This window comes from Parambassis ranga, chromosome 24, assembly GCF_900634625.1.
Source record: "Parambassis ranga chromosome 24, fParRan2.1, whole genome shotgun sequence".
Classification (NCBI taxonomy): Eukaryota; Metazoa; Chordata; class Actinopteri; family Ambassidae; genus Parambassis; species Parambassis ranga.
In genome coordinates this window covers 3,245,258-3,272,659 of record NC_041043.1, presented here as the reverse complement: position 1 = coordinate 3,272,659, position 27,402 = coordinate 3,245,258, and the positions used below count along the sequence as shown (strand labels likewise).

The 27,402-nt window shown below is 41.7% G+C and overlaps 4 protein-coding genes and 1 long non-coding RNA gene across 5 annotated transcripts; 1 reads left to right on the top strand and 4 right to left on the bottom strand.

Moving 5' to 3' along the window:
* Window positions 1-236: 236 nt before the first annotated feature.
* LOC114428847 (uncharacterized) lies at window positions 237-10,099 on the bottom strand. The gene is made up of 8 exons (XM_028397580.1): window positions 10,038-10,099; window positions 3,380-3,446; window positions 1,638-1,907; window positions 1,390-1,522; window positions 1,119-1,294; window positions 919-1,034; window positions 703-732; window positions 237-505 (listed from the first exon to the last, which is right to left on the bottom strand). Exons 2-8 carry the CDS (start codon window positions 3,435-3,437, stop codon window positions 455-457), a joined length of 834 nt encoding a protein of 277 aa, XP_028253381.1. The 5' UTR covers window positions 3,438-3,446; window positions 10,038-10,099; the 3' UTR covers window positions 237-454.
* A 4-nt stretch (window positions 10,100-10,103) lies between these two features.
* Window positions 10,104-10,642, bottom strand: LOC114428857 (uncharacterized). Its single transcript, XR_003669614.1, has 3 exons — window positions 10,631-10,642; window positions 10,417-10,505; window positions 10,104-10,317 (listed from the first exon to the last, which is right to left on the bottom strand). It is a non-coding gene; the product is annotated as an uncharacterized LOC114428857 (long non-coding RNA).
* A 1,287-nt stretch (window positions 10,643-11,929) lies between these two features.
* On the top strand, window positions 11,930-19,499 carry LOC114428842 (retinol dehydrogenase 14-like). Its single transcript, XM_028397575.1, has 2 exons — window positions 11,930-12,283; window positions 18,697-19,499. Exons 1-2 carry the CDS (start codon window positions 11,930-11,932, stop codon window positions 19,306-19,308), a joined length of 966 nt encoding a protein of 321 aa, XP_028253376.1. The 3' UTR covers window positions 19,309-19,499.
* Window positions 19,500-20,818: 1,319 nt separating this feature from the next.
* Window positions 20,819-23,244, bottom strand: LOC114429032 (brain-enriched guanylate kinase-associated protein-like). The gene is made up of 2 exons (XM_028397879.1): window positions 23,238-23,244; window positions 20,819-22,906 (listed from the first exon to the last, which is right to left on the bottom strand). The coding sequence occupies exons 1-2, from the start codon at window positions 23,242-23,244 to the stop codon at window positions 21,696-21,698; spliced, it is 1,218 nt and encodes a 405-aa protein (XP_028253680.1). The 3' UTR covers window positions 20,819-21,695.
* On the bottom strand, window positions 22,770-26,620 carry LOC114428850 (uncharacterized). The gene is made up of 9 exons (XM_028397582.1): window positions 26,512-26,620; window positions 26,291-26,357; window positions 24,548-24,817; window positions 24,300-24,432; window positions 24,029-24,204; window positions 23,829-23,944; window positions 23,661-23,690; window positions 23,373-23,463; window positions 22,770-22,906 (listed from the first exon to the last, which is right to left on the bottom strand). The coding sequence occupies exons 2-8, from the start codon at window positions 26,346-26,348 to the stop codon at window positions 23,413-23,415; spliced, it is 834 nt and encodes a 277-aa protein (XP_028253383.1). The 5' UTR covers window positions 26,349-26,357; window positions 26,512-26,620; the 3' UTR covers window positions 22,770-22,906; window positions 23,373-23,412.
* Between the last annotated feature and the right edge of the window lie 782 nt (window positions 26,621-27,402).

Genomic DNA, 27,402 nt, shown 5'->3' with positions numbered 1-27,402 from the left:
TCATTTTTCTATAGATATTGTAACAATAATGAATTATTTTCACCATGAATACTGAGTGAAAATCTGGAGCCAAAATGACTGCTCACACCCAGAACTAAAGAAAAACAGCCTGCATCATATAGTATGAACTGAAATGTGCTCACAGTCCTATTAGTCATCACTGATAAAGACATGATTCTGTGGTTTCATTATGCCCCATAAACGAGTACTCGTAGACTGTTACGAGTTAGGTGGGAAATATGACTCTATCAAGTCAATATAACACTATTATCTCTGCACTTGTCATGTCTATGTAAGTCATGCATAGAAATTATTCAGTGCACTTTTTAAGAATATATTTATAGCATGAAATTCAAATATCTTAAATGTTCAGTCTCAGCTTGTGCAGAGTTTTTCAGCTTTGATTGTGCTTACTGTTGAGTTTGGTCAGTACAGTCTTCTCCTGGCTCAATAGTTACATTTGCATTCTCTTCAGTTCGCAGTTCAGCGTTTTATTGAGAAGCCACTATAAAAAAAAAACAAAGATATCAGAGAGAAGAGTCAGTTCAGATACAAGTCAATACCTAGGATGATATTACATATAAATCAATTTGTGCTTCATTTCACTGCTAAGCACTCTATCCATTAATCCAGCCAGGCTATCATGCGTTGCACGTTCACACTCCCACACATCTGCCAGGGAATAAAAAAATGTCTCTTCACCTCTGGAGGTCCTTCAACTGCTGACAGAACCTGGAAGAGAAAAAGCAAACAGACATGACCTAAATCAGCTGAGAGGAGCGTAAAGACAGACAGACAGACAGACAGGCAGGCAGGCAGGCAGACAGGCAGACAGACAGGCAGACAGACAGGCAGGCAGGCAGACAGACAGACAGACAGACAGACAGACCAGCAGGCAGGTAGATGTTGTCCACATACCTTGCTGTATTTGACTTGACAGTGGCACGTCTTTGGAAGAAACCCTTTTCTCCACTTAACCAGCACACTAGAAGAGGAGGCAGCTACTGCTTCTAACTTTGGACGGCTCAATTTAACTGAGGGAATAAAATCATGGCATCATCATTAAAACACAAAGAGATCAATAGGAAACATGTGTTTCTATACAATGTTATACTTACATATGTGATATGGATCAAATGAATATGACTTGGATTCAGTCTCCCAGGCTGCAGTTTTAGCTCTCACAGTAACGGTAAAATTCTGATTGATAAATACGTATTGGCCTTCACTGCGAATGAACTGTATGTCATGAGCGTCATGAACTGTCTTTCTTGAACTGCCTGAACGAGAGACACTGAAAGAAATGAACACGTTTGATAGAATAATTACAGCCAAATGAGAAAATGATGCATGCATTTGTGAAGAAAGCAAAAGAAAAGAAAACCCTACCACAGCACAGTGTAGTTCACTTTCAGTGAAGGAGGGTCCTGATGTTTCCAGCTGCAATTTAGAAACGGTGGGAGCAGATTGGAAGAAGACTGATATCCATAATGTAATAGGCATGATATATTTGTGGGTTTCGCTGTGAAAAAAAAGCAAAAACGTGTCACATACTGTTAAACATGATATGGATTTATTTCCATATTATGTACAATAGTGTCAGCCAGTTCTGTGACTGCAAGAAAGTGACTTCATACGGATGCTTTTGATGATGGTGCCTCCGAGGATTTGTTTGGTGTCTTCACTGTGACACTGCACTGTTGCCTTCTGTTGCCTGAAGTTTCTCAGCGACAGCAGTGTGTGTGTGGAGTTGACTCGGACAGACAGGGTTTCGTTGATGGGGCTGCTGTTCAGCGTCCAGTAGATTTTGCCATTTACACATGAAGTCTGGCACATGATGTCTATGCTGGAGCCGAAGTCAATGTACTGATCTTTAGGGACAACGTTGCAGGTGCTGGAATGATTGCCTGCAGACAATGATGTGTTTATTCAATGGTGTAGCAGCTCAACATGCAGAGAATTGTGCGTGTTAGCTTAGCTTGAACACTGGAAACAAAAGGAGTCATGTGACATAGCTGTCTCGTGTTTCCTTCCCTTTTAGAATTTAATTGGGAAGTTAGGTCTTGAGTGAGATTTGTTGGGTATGAAGGAAGACCTTTAAACAGTAAAGTCTCCCTAATGTCTCCCCCTTTTGGCAGTTAGAGACATTACAGAAATACCGATGATGTGGTTTAACAACTTAACATGTTCGAGATTTAAATGCTGACCTCAACAAAATGTCTGATGTAAAAAAAAGTAAACAAAAAAGGTTTTTACAGCATGTATGTAACTGCCATGTAAACTGTATCTTGCAATGATGTGTGGCTTTCTGTTCCTGTGCTAACATCTTATCTTCTTCTTCTTCTACTTATCGTCTAGCCACCATCGATGAAGCTCATTTTACTAGGTTAAATAAAGGTTAATTCACATAATCTCAGCAGCAGTAATGTTACTAAACACACTCTCCCATGTTGTTTTTCTTTACTGGAAATGTTGCACTGCTCACCCATCCAAAAACCGGCAGAGTTTCTGGGAGTCATTAGAATCACTCAATCAGAACATGTACCACATCGTAAATGTAAAACTTTTCCCTGGAAGGAAATAGCATATATTCATTATTTGATGTGTGACATGTATTGGGGTTAATGTTAGGTTAATGTTTCCCACAGAGCCTCAGCAGACAGTGAGTAATTAAGGTATCCTGCATCACCGGCTCACCTAACTGGAATGTGGTGTTATTTTGTTAATACTACCATTGCTGATGTTCCTGCTGTAACAAGTCAAAGTGTCTGTCTGTCTGTAGTAGTGAAACCTGTTCACTCAAGCTCTGTCTCCATGCTGAATTATTCCTGCTGCTCTGCTCTCTCCATCACTTACACTTTGACCACTATTCTCACTATTTTTGTTCAATAATCTATTTTTTCTGATTGTCGAGCAGCCCTCTTCCTACCACTCTCTACCTCATCCCCCTTTGTGCAACATAAGTCCAGTCATACAATAACAACGACAAACAATGATTTTAAAAGATATAATGATATTTAAAATAGAAACAAAGAGACTATCTCCAGGTTAGGTGCATGTTTACAGAGCAAAGTCCTTAGTCTCAGATAGGACAGTTATTATATATACATTATTTTAAAATCACTGTTAAATTACCACACGGCGTATGAAGTATTAATAATGAATAAAATGCACATTTGTAGTATAGATGTTGAAGGAGTTTTGGTGGTGGTGGTTAGAATAACTTATAATATGTTTAAAGTGCTTGTTGTTGGTGAGTTGAGCTCCTAAATGAAACCAAAACCAGAAAATGAAAAAACCAAAAAGTAAGAATGCATAATTCACAGTATACTTTCTATCACATTTCAAGAGACGTGAATTGTGTCAAAGATCTGCTTACCGTCCGCACAGCAGGATGAGACTGTAGCCAGGACACACAGGACTAAGAAAATAGACATTCTTAAACCCTATAATCAAAACAGAAGAAGAAACGGTCCTTTAAAATACATTTGGAGCTGCGAGATATTCATCTGCACATAACATCAAATAAAGCCTGAGTCTGTAACGGCAGACGCTGGAACTGGAAGCACAGCCTGAAATAAACGGGTGGTATTACTCAACTGGAAACACAGCAACAAGAAGAAAAACGGAAAAAAGGGGGAAATGAAGAAATTCGTCGGCAAGGCTGCAAACTTTGGTTCGAGTCTGTTTATTACCGCAGAGACGTGAATGCAGCACGAAAGCTCTACTGACGCGGCTCACTACAAGCAGGCAATAAATGTAGCAGTCCCCTTGGACTTGAAGAACGAGACACAGCCTCGACGGGTGTATGGAGTTTATTGGCGTGGCTCCGTGAAAGTACTACAGCCGCCATTAGCACTAACCAGCCATTTTCTGCTTCTCTGTGGGACGACGCAGTTTTCTGCATTGAACACAGTTGTATATCAGCTTAGCAACCAGCTTGCTGGCGCTGGTGATCCAAAATCCATTAGCTCTTATCTCCATATGAGTTTGGCTTCTGCCTTGATGACAAATCTTTGCATGATAGTGTGACAAAATCAACCTAGTGATATTACTGTTTTTCGGAAGAATGACAGGATGTTTAAACTCTCGACTGAGGGATGAATGCTTTAATCTTCCACCAACACGAAGGAGTCCTTCAGTCCACACAGGATCGAGGGGGAAGAGCGAGCTTGAGCTTGAAAGATTCTTTCCACTCTCAAGAGTTTTAATCTCATGGTGAAAAGCTTCCTGCTGAACAAGACGAATTACCTCATCGGCAGCTCTTTCACGCTCCTCTACAGTCACATGTTCACTGTGTTGCCTTTGTCTGGATCCTAACCTTTTAATTCTTGCAACCACTTTAATAAGTGTTGTCCATGAGGAAAACTGATCCAGATGTTCGAGGATGTCTTTATAGGTTTTGGTCTTTACTGCAAATGTCTGGATTGTCTTCACTTCTGGATCACCAACAAGTAGCTCTGTGGTGGAGCTGGGTGTGTGACGTAGTTCTGTCTCCCAAAGAAATCTGGGTCCTGACAACCAGTTTGTTGTGCAAATGTGCGAAGCATTAAGACCTCTGGATGCGTGATCAGCTGGGTTCTCTGATGTCTCTACATAATACCATTGAGATGGATCTGTGTTATCTCTTATCAGCTGAACACGGTTTGCAACGAATGTGTGAAATCTTCGTGCCTCATTATTTATGTAGCCTAGCACTACTTGTGAGTCCGTCCAGAAAAACTCTTGGTCAATTTTAATGTCAAGTTCACCTTTTAGCATGACACTGACTTTTGCAGACACCACTGCTGCAGCAAGCTCTAGTCTTGGAATGCTAATGATTTTTAAAGGAACGACTTGTGCTTTGGCCATTACAAGGCTACAGTGGACTTCATTGTCGCTGTTAATGTACCTAAGGTACGAACATGCACCATACCCTATGTTGCTAGCATCAGAAAAATGATGCAACTCTGTTCTGACAATGTTCTGAAAGTCATGTGGGTGGTAACATCTTGGAATCGTGACCTCTTTCAGCTTGTGGAGACCGTTTATCCACTCCTCCCACCGTGGCTTTAAGTCCTCAGGAAGAGAATCATCCCACTCAATGTTTCTGTGACACAGTTCTTGAAGTATGCACCTTCCACTTAGGATGAATGGAGCGATGAAACCAAGTGGATCGTACACAGAAGCAATGACAGACAAGGCACCACGGCGTGTTGAAGGCTGGTTCTGTAAACTGATATTAAAGCTGAAGGTGTCATTCTTTGTTGACCACTGGATGCCAAGCACTCGTTCGGCAGGGAAAAGATCTAGTTCTTGAGGTTCAGTGGTGGTAGCTCTTTCTGAGGAGTCTATGCAGTCAAGAGCTGCTTCTTGGTTTGAGTTAAACTTATGAAGACGCAGACCTCCTCTTCTGCAAAGATCCTGTGACTCTCTGATTAGGGTTTTAGCATCTTCCACAGTTGAAACACTGGCCAACCCGTCATCAACATAAAAGTTTTTCTCTATGAAGGTTGAGGCTAATGGAAAGTCATTTCTCTGTTGCCGTGCCAGGTGCTTCAAGCCAAAGTTAGCACACCCTGGAGATGAGGCAGCTCCAAAGAGGTGAACAGCCATTCTGTATTCTTGTGGTTCCCTTTCCAGCTCTCCTCCTTCCCACCAGAGGAATTTCAGATAGTTCCTGGACTCAGAGGAGACAAAGAACTGGTGAAACATCCTTTCAATGTCGCATGTGATGGCTACAGCCTCCTTTCTGAACCGACAAAGCACTCCTACTAAAGGATTAATCAAGTCAGGTCCAGTTAGTAGAGTGTCATTGAGGGAAACCCCATGAAACCTGGCTGAGCAGTCGAATACCACTCTCAACTTATCTGGCTTTCTAGGGTGGTAAACACCATGGTGGGGTACATACCACTCAGTCTCATCTTCTCGTGTTGCAGGTGCTAACTCTGCGTCACCTTTACTGATTATTTCTTCCATAAAGGTTTTGTACTGATCGTGATATTGTTTGTTGGCCTTTAATTTCCTTTTGAGCAGTGTTAATTTTGGCAGCAATTTCGGATTTAGTTTTTATTTTAGTCTTGTGACTAAAATGTCATTTGATTTTAGTCACGTTTTAGTCATCAACATTTTTAAAGTTTTAGTCTAGTTTTAGTCGACTAAATATCAAATAATTTTAGTCGACTAAATCTGCCGTGGATTTAGTCGACTAAAATTCTATGATATATATTTTTCATGAAATATTTAAGGTTTGATTGTGCAATAAAAACAGGCACAGCTTTAACTTGTGTTATTTGAAACAAACATCTCTTTATTTAATTGCTATGACCTTTTCACAAAGACCCAGTGAACAGTGAGCTGCTCTCCCTGAATACACTGTTCAGTCATGACCTTCTTCATGAATACTCCATAACTACAGCAAAACACTTCAGTGACAACTTAGAAACAGGTTGCATGCTGTAAAACCATCCGCAGCGGTGTCTTCATTTATAGATTTTGTCACGTGTATCTTTGAACGGAAGTTAAGATGACTCGTCTGCAAATGTCGCTTCAGGTTTATTGTTTTTACCGCTGATAGTCGCTCCGCACGGTTTGTAAACCGTCTTGATTGTCTTGAAATTAAACGTGTCTGTGTGTCTGTTCTCCTGTTTTGTGTGACCATGCATGAGTACGCCTTCTTCCAGCATCGCGGCGCAACGTCCTTACACAGAGAGATCACTTCTGATTGGCTCTCTGCCGCCGTCTCCTGATTCGTCCCTCCCTTTCCACAAACAAAATTTGCTCTGATTGGATCTCGTCTCCATCAATAATTTCGTCTCGTTTTTATTCGTTGACGAAAGTGTCAATCCATTTCGTCTTCGTTTTTGGCACCGTGTGTTAGTTTTTATTTAGTTATCGGCTCGTTTTTATCAGCAAAAAAGGTTGTTAACGAAAACTATGACGAAAATGATTCGTCAACAAAATTAACACTGCTTTTGAGGCACTGAAGGCGAAATGTGGCTAGCCTCTTGTTGTTTGGTAGTTCAGGTGGCTTATTGCTCTTAAAGGGAAGGGGCATCTCAAGGTGGCCACTGTCTTTCTGTGTGATGTTGTCACTAAGGAACTGTATGAAGTGAACGTCTTCTTGGGACACGTGTTTATCTTCATACATTTTTTCAATGAAATCTGATTCTAAAGCCTTTAGAATATCAGAAGCTGTGGGTTGTGACATTTCTTTGGCTGTGATGCGATGCACAAAACTCTGGTTTCCCTGCCTGTCCAGGTGGGGATTGGAGGAGCCGATTATACTCCATCCAAGCTCTGACCGCTGTGCAAATGGTTCATTTGTTCCACCTAAAACGACTTCAAGAGGAGCGAGCGCTGATGGACAATCATATCCAATTAAGAGCCCAACATCACAGTCTTGAAGGGGGGGCAATTTGTCTGCCAAGTGTCTCAGGTGAGGCCATTGTGACGCTGTTTGTTTGGTGGGAATATACGACTTGTCAACAGGGATGAAATCACGAGTGTAGGTGTGTTGTAACTGAATGTGCTTGTCAGATTTAAGTCCTCTAACTTGTAAGCCGTGGACATTTTTGCTGGTTATAATTGTGTCCATTGCTGTCATAGTGCTAAGTTTTAACTTTACTGATCGTGCATCTACATTCAGTTTGCTGACTACATCATCTAGGACAAATGTTGAGTCACTCTGTGTGTCAAGTATTGCATAGGTGAGTACTTCTCTGTCTGGCTCTTTGACTGAAGAAACAAAGACTGGAACAATACTTGAAGTAGCAAAGACATGTTGTGTTGATGTATGGGATGTGACCTTGTGCGTTTCCTGGTTTGTATGTTGTTCTGTGGAAGCAGAATCATTTGTTGCTTCTGCAGACCTATGTTTTCCTTCTTCATGCAGACAGGTTGGATGTCGACGGCTGCAAGTACTGCATGTATGTCTCCTTTTGCAGTCTTTACTTGTATGTCCTTTCTTTAAACATCCAAAGCACAGGTGATTTTCACGGATGAAAGTTCTTTTGTCCTCAATTGACTTTGTTGCAAAGGTGGGGCATTTTGCAATGTTATGATTTTCATCTTTGCAGACACAACATGGTAGCCTTGGTTTGTTACTTAGTGTTTCTTGTCTCTCTTGAATGTGACTTTTCATGTTTATGTTTGTGTTAAATGCTCTGGCTCGTCTTGGCAGCCTTTCATCTGGATTCTTGGAGTTTATCATGAGTGGCGATGCAACAGGATTGCAAGCGATCCGTGCTTCTTTATTCAGGAATTCAGTGAAGCGTGTAAGATCTGGATAGTTTCCTGATGTGTCAAGTTCCTCTACAACAATACGACTCCACTTGTGCACAATCCACTCTGGTAATTTTTTGAGCAGCTTATGATTTTCCTCACAATCATTGAGGATGGCTAGTCCTTTAACATGTGGGATTGCTTCAGCACAGCCTTGGAGGAAATCTGCAAACTCTCTAAGTGCTAAAGGTTCGCTTGTGCTGATTTTAGGCCATCGCATGAGCTTATCACGGAAGGCTTTCTGAATAATAAATGGATTTCCGTATCTCTCTTGTAGAAGCTTCCATGCTCCTTGATATGCATTTTCAGAGTCTCTGTAAAAGAAACCTTCAACTGCCTTTCGAGCCTCCCCAGCAAGGTAATTTTTTAGATAAAACATTTTTTCACCTACTGGAAGGGGTTTGTTGTCAATGAGAGTCATGAATGACATTTTCCAATCCAAGAATTTTAAGGGGTCACCACTAAAGATAGTTGGTTCCGGGACAGGTAAGCGGCTCATTGTTAATGAGCTGGCAATTGCTTGAGCCAGACTGGAGGATTCTTGAGTTGAAATTATTTCAGAGGTTGCTCTCTGAGGCTGGAAGGATGCAGCATCTGGATTTAAATGGACTTTAGGCACAGCAGCTTGGAAGGCAAAGTTATTGTCATTATCCAGCTCTTCTTCTGAGCTCTCAGAGCTTCCAAAGCTTTCATATGCTCTAACGCGAGCTGCTGCTACATCAACTTCTCCTTTTACTTGTAACTGCTGCAGTTTTGTTTTCTCTTGCTCCAGCTGGAGACTCATTTCTGCTTCCATTTTTGCCTGTTTAAGTTTCCATTCAGCATCCAATTGATGGACATGTGCTTGTTGAGCATGAATTTCTTGTAAGGCCTTTGATTGCCTTAACTTGGCTGCAAGTTCTGCTTGAGCATCAGCCCGTTTACTGGAGACACCTGAGGGGTTACTTGATTTTTGTGATGCTTCTGAGAGCACAGTTTCAGTCTTTGTGTGACCAAAGACAGAGCCGTATTCATCTTTGTTCAATATTGCTCTCACTCTTTCCTTTTCAAGCTGGTCATTGTAATCTTCACAAACTGTCTCCAGCCATTTCTTTATGAGATCCCCAATCTCTTCAGTGAGTGTAACACAAGCATCCATTTTCTTTACAATCTCTGGTGTGGTAGCACAGTTGCGTAAAATTGCTTCATACTGCAGGCTTACTGACTCATGTTTTGTTTTGATGTTATTTTGTAGCTTATTGAGATCATCTCTTGAGCAGAGGGTTTTCAATTTGGACCTTGTTTCTCTTGCATCTTCTTTCCACGAGTCATAGCTCTGGCTGAAGTTCTTCTTATGTTTTTTGATGTTTTGATCGTGCACTTCGTGGCCCTTTTCTGTTAGGGTTCTCTCTCGAGAACTGGATCTAACTGTTCTGTCAGTTGGGTTATCTGTTTCTTTAACTGGGTGTGACATTTTCAAGTTACTGTTTTAAGTCGAGTCTCACCTATGATTGTGTTATGTCTGAATTTAAGATTTCAGTTCTCTGAAAAATGCTATTTATCAGACCTTACAAGTTATGCAATCAAAGGGTTAATTGCAAAAAACAGTATCAGAAGTTGGTGCTGTACATCAATTGTTACATCACCTCACACCTTAATCTATTAACAGAAACCTGAATTATGCCACTTATGGAACCACAATTGTATTTACATACATTTGCTATTATTATTATTTTGTATTCCGTTTCTCAGCACTTTATAGGCTCTCTCCGACCATGTGACTTCATTTAACTCACGTCAGTGTACTTGCAGTGATAGTTAGGAGACCAGGAGCTGACGTGCGTGGGGCGATGATAGCAGTCCCTCACGGATGGCTGGGAATATGAAGCGAAGAGCCTTCGTGGGGATTCACCGGAGAGTTTTCACTGTAGCGGTCCCCTTGGACTTGAAGAACGAGACACAGCCTCGACGGGTGTATGGAGTTTATTGGCGTGGCTCCGTGAAAGTACTACAGCCGCCATTAGCACTAACAGCACCATAAGCACCGTGAAAACTGCAGAAATAACACAAACCATGCTACAGTTTCACACAAATACAAAATAAACAACACAATACACACAGATACGCCAAACTCCCGTTGTACACAGACATAAACAATCAAATATTTAAAGTTACCTCATCCCGCTTCCAAAGGGCGCTAGCTTAAACAAGAACTCTACGTCAGAATTCAGATTGCTCGTCCTTTTCCTCTGCTCAAAGCTTTCCTACCACAGAGCAATGTTTAGGAAACAGATAAAGATGAGAACAAGGTAAATCACATATTTTCTCCTGACTGTATGTGAATATGTAAAGTTAAACAACTAACATCCGCTGTCTCCGTGTGTCTTACCGTGCAGGAGAAACCATAAAAATGCAATGGGGAAAGGAAACAAACGCTATTTATAATGCGAACTCCGCCACAAGGTGGCACTGTATCCCCATGATACTACAATTATTTTACTGACCAAAATACAGACTGTTTACGGTCATTTACAATAAATACTAATCAATGACGCACGTTTCAGTGCAGAGAAAGCATGAGCTCTCAGCAGGTAGCTAATGCATACGGGAATATTTCAGTGTGCATCAGATTTCCGGGGAATGTTACTGTGTAATATTAGATTTAAGTCTCTCTGTACATTCAATAAAACTCTGACAAACACCGTATCTTTAAAAGCATACAGATATATACATAGCACTGCAGCGCGCGCATACACACACACACACACACAAGAAATATTTGATTTTGGTTAAACTGCCTCTTTAAGAAGGCTTTGGAGGAGTGAATACTCTGAATAATTCAGTGAATGAGTTCATTTCTATTACAGTAAATTGATTCTAACGAGGAAACCCTAAAGACTAAAGACTTTAGGGTAACTATAACTATATATATTTTTTCCTGTCCGTCTTTGTGCATATTTTAAATTAATCTATGACTTTCTGACAAGATATATTAATCCTACTTCTTCATATTCTTCCTCTTCCTTGAATTAATCAGTTAATAAACATGTACGGGAATTTATTATTTAACAACCAAGACTCCATATCGCAAAAGCTATTTAACCTCCCTCTGGAACACTTTGCCTTTGTAAGCCCATAGATGATGGGAAACTAAACCCGTTGTAGCCTTGGTGCTCTTCTCTTGTGGGGTTTTTTATAGCGCCACCTAGTGGTGTTTATAATTTAGAGGAATAAGAAAGAAGAACAAAAGTAGATCAGCGATGAAAATCAAAGCAGCCGTAGATACAATTAAAATTATATTATCTAAAAATTAGTAACTCGCTACTAGGAGCAAATATCCAAAAGCATTAACACTTTTTTATTGGCTTAATTAAGGGTGTAATGTTTCTGTTGGCACATCGTGTATTACGGTTCTCTTATGGAAATATGCCGCCCCGGAAGTAGTTTTGTGCTGTTACTAGCTTAGCCTTATTAGCTTGTTATTTCACCATTAAACTGCTCTCTGTGCTTATGATACTCAACAATGATAGTCGTGCTCGTTTCAAACATTCGCCGTCATTTAAAAAACACAGTTAATAATGCAGTGCAGACTGTTTAGCTAACGAGTCTGCGCAATAACTATTTCCGGGGTACGTCTGGAACTTGTCAACACAGTGAGCTGCTGACCTGTCTCCCGTTCCCTGCTTCCATGTTTATTGCGGTGCTAATCGCCGCTGTAGTCGGCGGTGGGGTCCTGCTGTTTTTGCGCCGTTTATTCCCTCAACAGAAAGCCGTCAAGCTGCTCCAGTACCCAGCCGACACAATGCGAGGAAAGACGGTCATCGTGACCGGGGCTAACAGCGGGATAGGGAAAGCCGTGTCCGCCGAGCTGGTGAAGCTCCAAGCCAGGGTCATCATGGCCTGTCGGGATCGGCGGAGCGCCGAAGAAGCAGCCCAGGACATCAAGAAGGAAGCGGGGCCAGAGCAGGGGCAGGTGGTCATCAAACACCTGGACCTCGCTTCTTTAAAATCTGTCCGAGAGTTCTGTGAGGAAATTAACAAAGTCAGTGAATGGGAAGGGGCGCGGGTGTGCGGCCCATCCCCGAAACTAGCTTCTTAAAAAAGCTGGAAGTAGCCTATAGACACAGGGATTTAAAAATTTAAACATTTCTACTCATGTTGAAGTACAGAAGCATGGGGTTTGAAAGATGCTTTAAAGTATAAAAGTACAAAGTAAGTACTCTAAAAATAACATTTAAGGAAAAACTAGGTTTGTTAGACAGTTGCATGCCATCAGTTCCAACACATTACTGTGTGTGTGCATCTTTCTTGTTTCTAGACCTGTTTATTAGTCACATGCGGAGATGTTTCACATACAAACTAATAGGATGTCTCACAGACAACTAACCATGTGGCCTAAGAAAAGATACACACGGAAGTGTTAGAAGTAGTTAACTACTGAAAATAACTTGTGTGAGAGAAAACATACCTGCTCCAGTGCATTACAGTCGTACATGTCAACAGCTAGATATTGAAGTCTAGGTTGTGTCTGACACAGCAAGGCACTACTACAGGAAACTTTTTAAGTTGCTCAGCATTGTCTTCATTGTACGCAGCTCCTCTGATGACATGGTCAAAAAACAAATAAATTGTGGCCACGAAATACTAGTTCGCTCCCTGCTGCCCGGGGAGGGTGCGTCAAGGCTGGGGACCCCGCTCCCCTGCGCTCTTGGAGCTCCTGGATGTGCTGGAGCTGCCCAGTGCTCCAGCACATTTCCCCAGAGAGGGACACTGATTGCTCCCTTCTGCCCGGGGAGGGTGCTCCCTGGCCGGGCAGCCTGCTCCCATGCACCCCGTCAATAGCAACACTAATTCATGGCCACAAATTAGTATTTCGTGTGCACGTTATACATATTTCGTGGCCACGATTTATTTACTTTTTGACCATGTCATCAGAGGGGCTCCGTATCATTGTCACCATGACTAATTTAGTACATGAATCCATTTTAAAGAACTTTTGCTGCATAAGGTATTTTCAGCTTGCTGTCACTATAGTTTGTACGTTAAGGTCAGATTGCTGCTACAGACGTTGGGAGCAGCACAGTTTTTTGAAAATCACACTGCAATCACACTTCATATAACCCTGCCTTAAAGAGGTGAAACTGCCCATTTAATACTCCAGCAATGGAACCTAACTGGGATCGAGTGAGGAGTCTGTGCATTAAAAGGAAGCTAAGACTCATATAAAGCTAGTGTAGGTTAGTAAACATGTATTTTCAAATTTTCTATGATATCAAAAACCCTGATATTTGTCTGTTTTGTCATTTTGTCAACACACTCATTTCTTTTACATGTGCTGTCCTTTGTATATTTGTACATTAAGAATCTAACGTATTATTGCAGCAGTCAGTTATAATTAGTATATAGGAGAAGGTTCATTTATATTACAAGTCACAGTTTAATTTTATATCTCTATTGATCTATTCCATAACCGTGGTGACACAAGAGGAAGATGTTTGTTTGATTCTTGCAGCTCTGGACAACTCTTGTTCGGGTATCTACAAACGCATATAGCGAACAGACTTTTTTCAAATTTCACCGTGGTATTAAACTGGTATGAGCCAGTCCCGATGTGTTTCTGTTTGTTTTTGCAATTTTATCATGTTATGAGAGCAGCATTTTGTAATTACTTATATAGATATAAGTGGTAAGTCACTACCTGTGTGCCCTGCCGGTATACCTTAATACCTTAATACCGCCCAACCCTATTGTCAAACCCTATCAACTATCCTCGTCAACTGACAGCTTAACACACGAACACATAAACCATACTATCACTGCTCTTTTTACAGATCTGCATTTGTAAAAGTACACAAAATACCCTCGTGGTCACTAAAAAATGTAGTCAGTACTGTCTGTTAAAATCTCCCACAATGGCTACTGTCTTATACTTAAAGGTTCGAGCAATTAAAGTAGTCTGTTTACATTGACTTTAAATAGTGACGGGATCTGATGGTGGATGATAAACCACAGCTACTGAAATGTTCTGCCTTACACTGTTGTATACCATACATTCCAAATTCAAATTCTGCCTGCCCCCTTGTCCTGTTTTGAGTAGGATCATAAAAATTGGCACACATATGTATCACCCCAAGATGCGCAAAAGTGTCTCTTGGACCAATTTAAAAAAAAAAAAAAAAACACATTAAAATTTGACAGATGCGAGTTTAGTAGATGAAGTTTAATAGACGGTAGATGGACATCTTATAAACATCTAACCTTATAAACAATGTCAAAGCCAGACATGTCTTTGACATTCTGCAGAGGAGAGAAGGTTGACAGCAATGCCAAAAATGATATGTCAAAGACATGTCTGGCTTTGACATTCGGATACATTCGCAGATACTTTCCACATTTTTGGCATTGCTGTCAACCTTCTCTCCTCTGCCTCTGTAGACATCCTCTTCTTCTTCGCCTTTGGGGAGAACTCTGGCATATTTCTGCCAGGCTTGTGCAGGCAGACAGGTGCCTTTTTAGAGGTTTTCTCCTCTCTACTTGTGGATGGCATCTTTCTTTTTAAAGAGAACTTGCTGTTTGTGGAGGTCTCTGATCTCTTGTCTCTGCTCTTATGCATTTTGTTTTGATCTGAGGATGCACCCATTAGAATAGCACATGGCTCGGATACATTCGCAGAAAAAGTAGCATCTTTCCACGTTTTTCTCATTGCTGTCAACCTTCTCTCCTCTGCCTCTGTAGACATCCTCTTCTTCTTCGCCTTTGGGGAGAACTCTGACATATTTCTGCCAGGCTTGTGCAGGCAGACAGGTGCCTTTTTAGAGGTTTTCTCCTCTCTAATTGTGGATGGCATCTTTCTTTTTAAAGAGAACTTGCTGTTTGTGGAGGTCTCTGATCTCTTGTCTCTGCTCTTATGCATTTTGTTTTGATCTGAGGATGCACCCATTAGAATAGCACATGGCTCGGATACATTCGCAGAAGAAGTAGCATCTTTCCACATTTTTGTCATTGCTGTCAAGGATGCGCCCATTAGAAGAGCACTACACTTCACATATGGACTTGTCTCAAATGTGGCTATCAGTTGTTTCATAGTGATAAATGAATGCTCCAAAACCTGTGCTGGATGAATTCTTGTACTGGGATCTATTGTTAGCATGCTACTGAGCAAGTCCAGAAAGGCTGTCGCATCACAGAGTTCTGCTTTGGTGGCTAGTTTGTGTCTTCTTGGGTTCACCAGGAACTTGTGGCCATCGAATAAACAAGTTAAATTGTTTCCAAATTCTACTGGTGACATAAGATTTAAAGAGTCACACAAATCCAGCTTGTAAAATGTGTTTGTCTTCCATCCATTGGATAGGAAAGCCTTTGGAAATGGACCGTGACTTTGGGTTATCTGCCAAAGCATGTCATACTCAGTGTTCCCATTATAAAGTGCAAAGCCCAAAAACATCTCAGCAGCTATGCAGCCAAGAGACCACATGTCCACATCATTACTAAAGGGGCATGCCAACATGATCTCTGGGGCCCTGTACCACAAGGACTGAATGAGCCAACCCTGCTTTGCTTTTGACGTTTCTAAAGAAATGCCAAAATCGATTATTTTTATCCTCAAGGGCTGCTTGGCTTGGTCTACCATCATGATATTATCGGGCTTGAGATCTGCATGAATGATCCCTAAGTTCTTCAGAATCTGAAGAGCACTAGCTGCCTGGTGTAGAATCTTCCGAATCTCTGGCAGCGAAACTCGTGACCTTGTCCTGATGAACTCTCTCAGGCTAATATCTAGCAGTTCAAATTCCTGACAGATATAGTCCTGGTGGATAAATGAGTTTTCAATCCCATTGAAGTATTCGTCAAAAGCCTGCAGCTTTCTCAAAATGGTTTCTTCATTCTGTGCCCCTTTGTTGAATTTTGCTACTTTCACAGCCACCATCTGATTTGTTGCTGACTTCAGGCATTTAACTACATATCCATAAGTGCCTTCTCCAAGCATTTTATCCACTGTGTAGTTTGAAGAAATCGATGTTAGTTGGTATCCTTTCTCTAGCAGCATTCTTCTAACTGGAGTAGAACCGGTCCTCTGACTATAATAATAATAATAATTTTTTGAACTGACCTTCGTGCTGTGTGAATTCTCTCGAACACTGCTGCTTGTTTGTGGTTGCCCAGGTGATTATGACAAACTCGTCGAGTTTGACATCATAGACATCATAGAGCATAGGTTCTCAATGTGCGGAATTATGTGAATTTGTGTTATGATATGATTTTTTCATATACTGACGACACAGGCCTAAATAGTCCGGAACTCAGCACGGTTGTAAATTGTTGCGCATGGGCAGAGCACAGGTATTAGTGGAGTTGTTGGTGAGGGGACGTCACACGGCTCTCAGCGCACATCGCGGCCACACACACATACAGGTTTTGGAGACTTTTGGAGACGCTGAACAGCGGCCGAAGCAGTGGTTAAAACACTTGAACAAACATGTTTGACGCGGAGGAGGACGATGTTGCTACTGTTTGGTATTTCACGGCTTTGTCTGTTTAACAAATATTTCCGCTTCATACATGTTCACCTGAACTGCTGCTTCTGCCGATAATTGGCAGCGAAACAGCATCAAAGCCTGTATGTGTGTGTGTGTGTGTGACGCTGCGTCCGTTGCAGTGGAGCCGTATGAGCGGTTCTGCACACCCGTTTCTCTTAAAGTATGTTTCTGCCACTTCAGGAACACAAACAGATTTTTCTGTCCTTGTGGAGTATTTAACAAGCTTCTGTCACGTCACTCCGTCTCCATCTAGTCTGCGTTTACTCGAAGCCACGAGTGAAGCAGAGTATAACTTAACTACCCCCCCCCCCCAATTATTTGTAATTATTTTTAAAACAATAAAAATGATCGTTCTTTAATCGTAATTGAGGAAAAACCTCAAGTAATCACGATGCTACTTGATATTAAGTAATAACCCACAGCCCTGCTGTACACTAATGTGGATTTTTTTTTCAATTCTCATGACCTGGAATAGAGTAACCACTCTATTGCAGTAATTCTTCTCACAATCAATGCAGTTAACACGTCATGCATGCAAAAATACCCTGATATAGAATTTTGGTCATACCGCCCAGCCCTAATCAGGAGGAATGTTTTGGTGCATTACAGTGTTTCTCAGGTTTAGCCCCATATGCTTTTTTTGCACATTACTGGATACAGACCAATAAATGTAAACTGCAGAGATGCAACCTGGTCATTTAAATGATTACACATGTATTTTTTTTTATTTTTTTCCATTTGTTCTTCTTTGGCGGCCCTCAGTCCAATGTTGGGTTCATAAATTGGCCCTCAGCTATCAAAACTTTGAGAACCCCTGTCATAGAGTATCAGATCATGAGATCATCGAAGGCATGTTGGCAACATGTGTCTCCGCCCCTTCAAAGACTTCACGCACAAAGGACTTGTCGTCCATAGACACCATTAAAACACTATTAAAATGTAACCTTGTATTCATTTTTTTATATGCGAGGAGGCCTGCAGGGGGTGCAAGTGACGTAGACGTGCTTTGTGAGAGCTCCAGAATGCTCCAATGTTACCACCGTCCCTCTATAACGCTAACATCAGTGTCATCCCAAAGCCTGGTCGAGATCCCTTATTTTAGTCTCTTCATATCGCCCTGTATCTGTTACCAGCAGAGACCAAAATCATGGGTAAGGTGCTTGCTAAGAGGCTGACACTAACAGATTATTATAACAAAATAGCTTTATATCTATTACCACACTGCGTCACTGTATTCCCAATTACACCATCAGCTGGACTTCAGATTTTAGGGGAAAGACTACACAAAACAGATCAGATTAGAAACGGATTACAAAAGCATGTACAGAGACAAAGGACTGGCAAATCTCCCTCATAATAATGATGCAGGGTAAGCGTAAACTAATAAGGATGAGGACAGTAACAGCACACTTAAGATTATTTTCTTATTCCCCTTACTACAACAGTGTTTCCCTGTTAGTATAACGCACCCTTGTGTCCTGTCGCTCCCTTACAAACATAATGGTAGCGACCCTCTGTGCAGCAAAGTTTATCATTTCTCCACATGAGAAATGTCATGTGTGGTGTGTGAGCGTGTCTCACTTTCAATGTGTCAGACTTTAGAGCTCTGATGTGTGTTAGCTGGTTTGTTTACAGGCTGCTGTTCAGCTCTGGTCATTTCACATGAGAGGTGACAAGTTCATTCAAGCCTTTTCTGATACAGAGGAGGTCATGACAGGTCATTTAGGTGCTGCAATGTCCTACCAGTGAATGATGTGCCAGAATTTAGTTCTTCAGCTGCTGTGAATATGTCGTCAGCTGTTCAAGACAATAAATAAAACATGATATAAGACAAAGATAGAATATTTGAAGTGATACATGTGGCTGAATTTTAAATGAAACCTCTCTTACACTGTTACTTACTGTGTGTTTTTCTTAGGAGGAATCGAAGATTGATGTGCTCATCAACAACGCAGGCATCTACCAGTGTCCCTACACAAAGACAAAGGATGGCTTTGAGATGCAGCTCGGTGTCAATCACCTTGGGCACTTCCTCCTCACTCACCTTCTGCTAGACATCCTAAAAGCATCAGCTCCTAGCCGCATCGTCGTGGTTTCCTCCAAACTTTACAAGCACGGCCAAATCAACTTCGACGACCTGAACAGCGAGAATAACTATGACAAGGCTGCCTGCTACAGCCAGAGCAAGTTGGCCAACCTGCTGTTCACACTCGAGCTGGCCCGTCAGCTCGAGGGCTCGGGGGTCACAGTTAACGCTCTAACACCAGGCATCGTGAGGACCAGACTAGGCAGGCATGTTCAAATCCCCTTCCTGGCAAAGCCCCTGTTCCACCTCGCATCATTTGTCTTTTTCAAGAGTCCACTGGAGGGGGCCCAGACTCCTCTCTATCTGGCCTGCTCCCCTGAGGTGGAGGGAGTGTCAGGGAAGTGCTTCGCTAACTGCACAGAGGAGGAGCTAATGCCTAAAGCTACAGATGAGCAGGCAGCCAAGAAACTGTGGGACATAAGCAGGAGGATGGTTGGACTCTAGATAGTTGGTGAAATGTTGTTTATTAACTGAGTGATGAATTGTGCCAAGTTTGATTCTGAGGTGTCTGTGAGAAAGAGTGCTACATTGCAGTGAGATGATTTGAGATTGTATCAGCACGTGCCTGTAAAGATGATGGTTGAGACATCACAATATGACATTCAGTAAATCTCCAGATTTCCCTCATCCTACAACCTTGAAACACGAGTCTTTGTTTTGCACAACATTTAAGAAATTCACTCAGTATACATATAGTATGTATATAGTATGTGTGGAACTGGTGGTATAGGTGTATAAAAAGGCACTGATCTTGTAAGATGTGTAAAACTAATTTCACCTCATCACTAAATAGAGTTTAGTAACATTTCATTGCAAAGACACAAGAAATTTATCATTAAAAGTTTGCTAATTTGGTGTTTAGGCTTATGGTGAATGTCCTGGACACATGGCAGAACCATTTATAGCACCAAAATGGCAGTGAATATTTTAGGCTCAAGTCATAGTTTTTTATAGTTCCTGCAGCTTGTTGGCCTTCCAATGAAAACACAGCTAAATCTTGCACCGTAGCCTGTTTAGCCATGATGTGCACTCTGCCACAGGTGCTGCAGGCACATCATTGCTTGTGCATTGCAGCCAAAATGTGTGCATACTTTAGCATGTGTTTTGCAGTGTAAAGGGATGACAGGTGGTACATTGGAGCTTCCTCACTTTGATGTGTTTGAAGTGTAAATGCTTGCTGCTGCTGTGTCTGGATGAGCTACAACAATAAGACTGACGTTGCAGATCAGTGAACCTTCTCTGCAGTGCTGTGGCTCCCCCCTGTGGCCAGATCTTTGACAAGTATAGCTCAGGAAGGAGAGAGGAGACAAAGCATTTGGCGTTTACAGTGTGAAATTCAGATGCGTAGGAGTGAATGAGAACATATTCTCATATATAATCAGTTTATTTTCTGCTCTATAAATAATAAGAAAACAGTACAATAAAGTTTTTTTCCCAAACAATAGAAAAAAAACATTTCTGTTAACTGAAAAACATATTTTAAAGGCTGAAGTACGGTACGGCACTAATTTTGACATAAAAAAGAGAATACCAGGTCTCTCAGTCATTTTTCAAAAAAAAATGGCATTTGCAGTGTTTTTTTATTGCATAAGACTGATAATGCGTGTCTGTAATGTCACAAATACAACTACTGTAGTATTTCCTTAGTGATGACACAAGCAAACATTCTCCCTGTGTGCTGATCTTTGCAAAAACCCTTCTCTACTAACCTATTTTTAAATTCAGAGCACAGTGCTTCATAGTGACTCAGCAGGTACACACCGCAGCAATCTCAATGATGAAAGGTCTGCCTCTCAGCTCAGACAGTCATCTCAATGCTGTGGATCAGCAGACAGTAGCAACAACTGTAAACAACACAACCAGGGGTGGTCTCACTCCCAAACCGACATTCTGTTTGGTCAGGATGCGGTCACACCATGAAAACATGGAAAAATTAAAACAAAGGCTAGGTGCTTAAAGTTATAATTTGTGCTTTATTATGTGAACAAAACAAACAAAATATATAAACATGCATCGCAGTCAAAGAAACAGGGTTACAGCAGCTTGGTTTGGGGGGGGGGGGTGTCCAAGTCTGAGGTAGAACAGGGAGGGTGGGGTGAGGTGAGGCGGGGGCAGGAAAACCTCTCAGAGGGAGAGAGAGAATAAAATAAAGTAATACTGACACCTCAAAACGTTCCATCAATAACAATAAAAACACACCCATCAATACTGTCAAATTCAGCTAACAGAAGAAAAACAAAATGTTTCTCACTCATCATTTAAGGGATTTGATTGTTTTTCCCCTCCACTTTATATACTCATGTATAATCTCCGAAAGCCAATTAAAATAACAAAATGTATGTGCAGTTTGAAGTGTCAAATTAAATTCAAATACCTCTCTTGAGTTCTCCAATACAGCATTGGCAGATTTGAATTTATATACAGGATTATTGAGAAGATTTTTACTTGTATGATTTGTTTGAACAGCTACATACAAAATATATCACTCAATTTTAAGTTAGTATATATTTGTACATCTGTAATTTTAATGCATACACATTCTTACAAATTTCAAGGGCTCCTTGAGCTCTGCATGACCCCACAACCAACACTTACTATGACTTATTTCCTCTGGACATTTGTATTTGTAAACAGTTGCCATCCACTGCCATACAATAGATGCCTTTAAATGATCAGCCATACTTACATGTTCATGATACTTAACCTGTTGGCTCTTGGCTGCTATTCAGACCATTTTCTCTTTAAAATGGCTGCACTAACAGAAGGTGTAGCTGGACACACACCAGGGCCTCTACAACCCTATCAAACGTTTCACCTGATCGGACGGTCCTTCAGTTCAGAAGTGTTCCGTACAGCTGGGCTTTCGTCAGACTGTCCTTCCTGGAAAGTCCTAGAGAGCCAAATTTTTGGTTGTATGGAGGAGGTGGGGGTGGGGCTGGTGGTGGTGACTGGCTTGCCTGTGCGGGCAGGCTGTGCATCTCCACCTGATAGTGCTGCAGCTCCGCGGCCATCTCCAGGGACCTCTGGTTGAGAGACTCTGTGGAGCTGTTGGGGCTCGGGTCTACATACTCCGTGCTCTGGCCTCCAGCTGTGACACTGCCTTCCCTGTCTTTGGAGCTCCCTGAGTGGTAGAGGCTATGCTCTGACCCCTGGCTGTCCTCGGCCCGGTACAGGTGGGCTTGGCTGTGCGCCTGCCTGAGCCCTGGGCTGCACTCGGGGCTAGGACTGGCAGCCACCCACACCGGGTCCATGACACCTGCTCCCTGGTGGTAGTAGTCAGCTCCTTCCTGGAAACTGCTGTAGAGCGGCCCGAGCCGGATCTTGGCAGGACGGACCGAGAAGTGCTGCTCTGAGAAACTGTAAGGTGAGGCCCGACCTGGGCTGCGGTAGGTGTGGGCACTCAAGTCCTCCACACTGAGCTGTCTCCATCTGCCAATCAGCTCCTCCTCTTCAGGGGCTAACGTGCTGCCTCGCCGGCTGTCTCCATAGGCCACACTGGGAGAAGAAGATGGAGGGAGCAGCTCATAGGGCTCACTGAAGCAGGAGGACATGGTGCGGCTGTAGACCGGTGAGCTGCCATTCTGGTGGTAGCTCATCTCCGTCTGTTGGAAGGGATGAGCATTGGCAAAGACCCCTGGACTGTCCCTCTCCCAGGATGAGTCACTCTTTCTCTCATAGTCCCCTGAATCTCTCCAGTCCATGTAGAGGGAGTGATGACGTGGGGACGAGGCTGCACTGCTAGGTGGGCCGTTGCCTTTGTCCTCGGAGCCCCCTCCACTAAAGCTGGAGTAGGAGCTGGAGCCTCCACCCAGTGTGGCTTGAAACTTGGCAAAGTGCTCCTGCGAGAAACCAGCCCTCAACCCCACCGAGCCCTCCTCCGGGTTGCTGTCAGTGGAGTTCTGTGGCCCGTACAGCAGCTTCCTCTGACCATGAAGATCCATGCTGGGCACCCTCTCACGGTGACAGTCATCAGGGCAGTACAGCGCCGTGTCACTGCTGTACAGGTCAGATTTGTAGGTGGCGCGGAGCCCCAGACGCTCTCCTACACATCATCATTGGATAAAGTAATAAAGTTTCTAAAATTTCTTTTCTCATTTTTCTATAGATATTGTAACAATAATGAATTATTTTCACCATGAATACTAAGTGAAAATCTGGAGCCAAAATGACTGCTCACACCCAGAACTAAAGAAAAACAGCCTGCATCGTATAGTATGAACTGAAAACATGTGCTCACAGTCCTATTAGTCATCACTGATAAAGACATGATTCTGTGGTTTCATTATGCCCCGTAAACGAGTACTCGTAGACTGTTACGAGTTAGGTGGGAAATATGACTCTATCAAGTCAATATAACACTATTATCTCTGCACTTGTCATGTCTATGTAAGTCATGCATAGAAATTATTCAGTGCACTTTTTAAGAATATATTTATACCATGAAATTCAAATATCTTAAATGTTCAGTCTCAGCTTGTGCAGAGTTTTTCAGCTTTGATTGTGCTTACTGTTGAGTTTGGTCAGTACAGTCTTCTCCTGGCTCAATAGTTACATTTGCATTCTCTTCAGTTCGCAGTTCAGCATTTTATTGAGAAGCCACTATAAAAAAAAAACAAAGATATCAGAGAGAAGAGTCAGTTCAGATACAAGTCAATACCTAGGATGATATTACATATAAATCAATTTGTGCTTCATTTCACTGCTAAGCACTCTATCCATTAATCCAGCCAGGCTATCATGTGTTGCACGTTCACACTCCCACACATCTGCCAGGGAATAAAAAAATGTCTCTTCACCTCTGGAGGTCCTTCAACTGCTGACAGAACCTGGAAGAGAAAAAGCAAACAGACATGACCTAAATCAGCTGAGAGGAGCGTAAAGACAGACAGACAGGCAGGCAGGCAGACAGACAGGCAGACAGACAGGCAGACAGACCAGCAGGCAGGTAGATGTTGTCCACATACCTTGCTGTATTTGACTTGACAGTGGCACGTCTTTGGAAGAAACCCTTTTCTCCACTTAACCAGCACACTAGAAGAGGAGGCAGCTACTGCTTCTAACTTTGGACGGCTCAATTTAACTGAGGGAATAAAATCATGGCATCATCATTAAAACACAAAGAGATCAATAGGAAACATGTGTTTCTATACAATGTTATACTTACATATGTGATATGGATCAAATGAATATGACTTGGATTCAGTCTCCCAGGCTGCAGTTTTAGCTCTCACAGTAACGGTAAAATTCTGATTGATAAATACGTATTGGCCTTCACTGCGAATGAACTGTATGTCATGAGTGTCATGAACTGTCTTTCTTGAACTGCCTGAACGAGAGACACTGAAAGAAATGAACACGTTTGATAGAATAATTACAGCCAAATGAGAAAATGATGCATGCATTTGTGAAGAAAGCAAAAGAAAAGAAAACCCTACCACAGCACAGTGTAGTTCACTTTCAGTGAAGGAGGGTCCTGATGTTTCCAGCTGCAATTTAGAAACGGTGGGAGCAGATTGGAAGAAGACTGATATCCATAATGTAATAGGCATGATATATTTGTGGGTTTCGCTGTGAAAAAAAAGCAAAAACGTGTCACATACTGTTAAACATGATATGGATTTATTTCCATATTATGTACAATAGTGTCAGCCAGTTCTGTGACTGCAAGAAAGTGACTTCATACGGATGCTTTTGATGATGGTGCCTCCGAGGATTTGTTTGGTGTCTTCACTGTGACACTGCACTGTTGCCTTCTGTTGCCTGAAGTTTCTCAGCGACAGCAGTGTGTGTGTGGAGTTGACTCGGACAGACAGGGTTTCGTTGATGGGGCTGCTGTTCAGCGTCCAGTAGATTTTGCCATTTACACATGAAGTCTGGCACATGATGTCTATGCTGGAGCCGAAGTCAATGTACTGATCTTTAGGGACAACGTTGCAGGTGCTGGAATGATTGCCTGCAGACAATGATGTGTTTATTCAATGGTGTAGCAGCTTAACATACAGAGAATTGTGCGTGTTAGCTTAGCTTGAACACTGGAAACAAAAGGAGTCATGTGACATAGCTGTCTCGTGTTTCCTTCCCTTTTAGAATTTAATTGGGAAGTTAGGTCTTGAGTGAGATTTGTTGGGTATGAAGGAAGACCTTTAAACAGTAAAGTCTCCCTAATGTCTCCCCCTTTTGGCAGTTAGAGACATTACAGAAATACCGATGATGTGGTTTAACAACTTAACATGTTCGAGATTTAAATGCTGACCTCAACAAAATGTCTGATGTAAAAAAAAGTAAACAAAAAAGGTTTTTACAGCATGTATGTAACTGCCATGTAAACTGTATCTTGCAATGATGTGTGGCTTTCTGTTCCTGTGCTAACATCTTATCTTCTTCTTCTTCTACTTATCGTCTAGCCACCATCGATGAAGCTCATTTTACTAGGTTAATTAAAGGTTAATCCACATATTCTCAGCAGCAGTAATGTTACTAAACACACTCTCCCATGTTGTTTTTCTTTACTGGAAATGTTGCACTGCTCACCCATCCAAAAACCGGCAGAGTTTCTGGGAGTCATTAGAATCACTCAATCAGAACATGTACCACATCGTAAATGTAAAACTTTTCCCTGGAAGGAAATAGCATATATTCATTATTTGATGTGTGACATGTATTGGGGTTAATGTTAGGTTAATGTTTCCCACAGAGCCTCAGCAGACAGTGAGTAATTAAGGTATCCTGCATCACCGGCTCACCTAACTGGAATGTGGTGTTATGTTGTTAATACTACCATTGCTGATGTTCCTGCTGTAACAAGTCAAAGTGTCTGTCTGTCTGTAGTAGTGAAACCTGTTCACTCACGCTCTGTCTCCATGCTGAATTATTCCTGCTGCTCTGCTCTCTCCATCACTTACACTTTGACCACTATTCTCACTATTTTTGTTCAATAATCTATTTTTTCTGATTGTCGAGCAGCCCTCTTCCTACCACTCTCTACCTCATCCCCCTTTGTGCAACATAAGTCCAGTCATACAATAACAACGACAAACAATGATTTTAAAAGATATAATGATATTTAAAATAGAAACAAAGAGACTATCTCCAGGTTAGGTGCATGTTTACAGAGCAAAGTCCTTAGTCTCAGATAGGACAGTTATTATATATACATTATTTTAAAATCACTGTTAAATTACCACACGGCGTATGAAGTATTAATAATGAATAAAATGCACATTTGTAGTATAGATGTTGAAGGAGTTTTGGTGGTGGTGGTTAGAATAACTTATAATATGTTTAAAGTGCTTGTTGTTGGTGAGTTGAGCTCCTAAATGAAACCAAAACCAGAAAATGAAAAAAACCAAAAAGTAAGAATGCATAATTCACAGTATACTTTCTATCACATTTCAAGAGACGTGAATTGTGTCAAAGATCTGCTTACCGTCCGCACAGCAGGATGAGACTGTAGCCAGGACACACAGGACTAAGAAAATAGACATTCTTAAACCCTATAATCAAAACAGAAGAAGAAACGGTCCTTTAAAATACATTTGGAGCTGCGAGATATTCATCTGCACATAACGTCAAATAAAGCCTGAGTCTGTAACGGCAGACGCTGGAACTGGAAGCACAGCCTGAAATAAACGGGTGGTATTACTCAACTGGAAACACAGCAACAAGAAGAAAAACGGAAAAAAGGGGGAAATGAAGAAATTCGTCGGCAAGGCTGCAAACTTTGGTTCGAGTCTGTTTATTACCGCAGAGACGTGAATGCAGCACGAAAGCTCTACTGACGCGGCTCACTACAAGCAGGCAATAAATACTAATCAATGACGCACGTTTCAGTGCAGAGAAAGCATGAGCTCTCAGCAGGTAGCTAATGCATACGGGAATATTTCAGTGTGCATCAGATTTCCGGGGAATGTTACTGTGTAATATTAGATTAAGTCTCTCTGTACATTCAATAAAACTCTGACAAACACCGTATCTTTAAAAGCATACAGATATATACATAGCACTGCAGCGCGCACATACACACACACACACACACAAGAAATATTTGATTTTGGTTAAACTGCCTCTTTAAGAAGGCTTTGGAGGAGTGAATACTCTGAATAATTCAGTGAATGAGTTCATTTCTATTACAGTAAATTGATTCTAACGAGGAAACCCTAAAGACTAAAGACTTTAGGGTAACTATAACTATATATATTTTTTCCTGTCCGTCTTTGTGCATATTTTAAATTAATCTATGACTTTCTGACAAGATATATTAATCCTACTTCTTCATATTCTTCCTCTTCCTTGAATTAATCAGTTAATAAACATGTACGGGAATTTATTATTTAACAACCAAGACTCCATATCGCAAAAGCTATTTAACCTCCCTCTGGAACACTTTGCCTTTGTAAGCCCATAGATGATGGGAAACTAAACCTGTTGTAGCCTTGGTGCTCTTCTCTTGTGGGGTTTTTTATAGCGCCACCTAGTGGTCAATGTTTATAATTTAGAGGAATAAGAAAGAAGAACAAAAGTAGATCAGCGATGAAAATC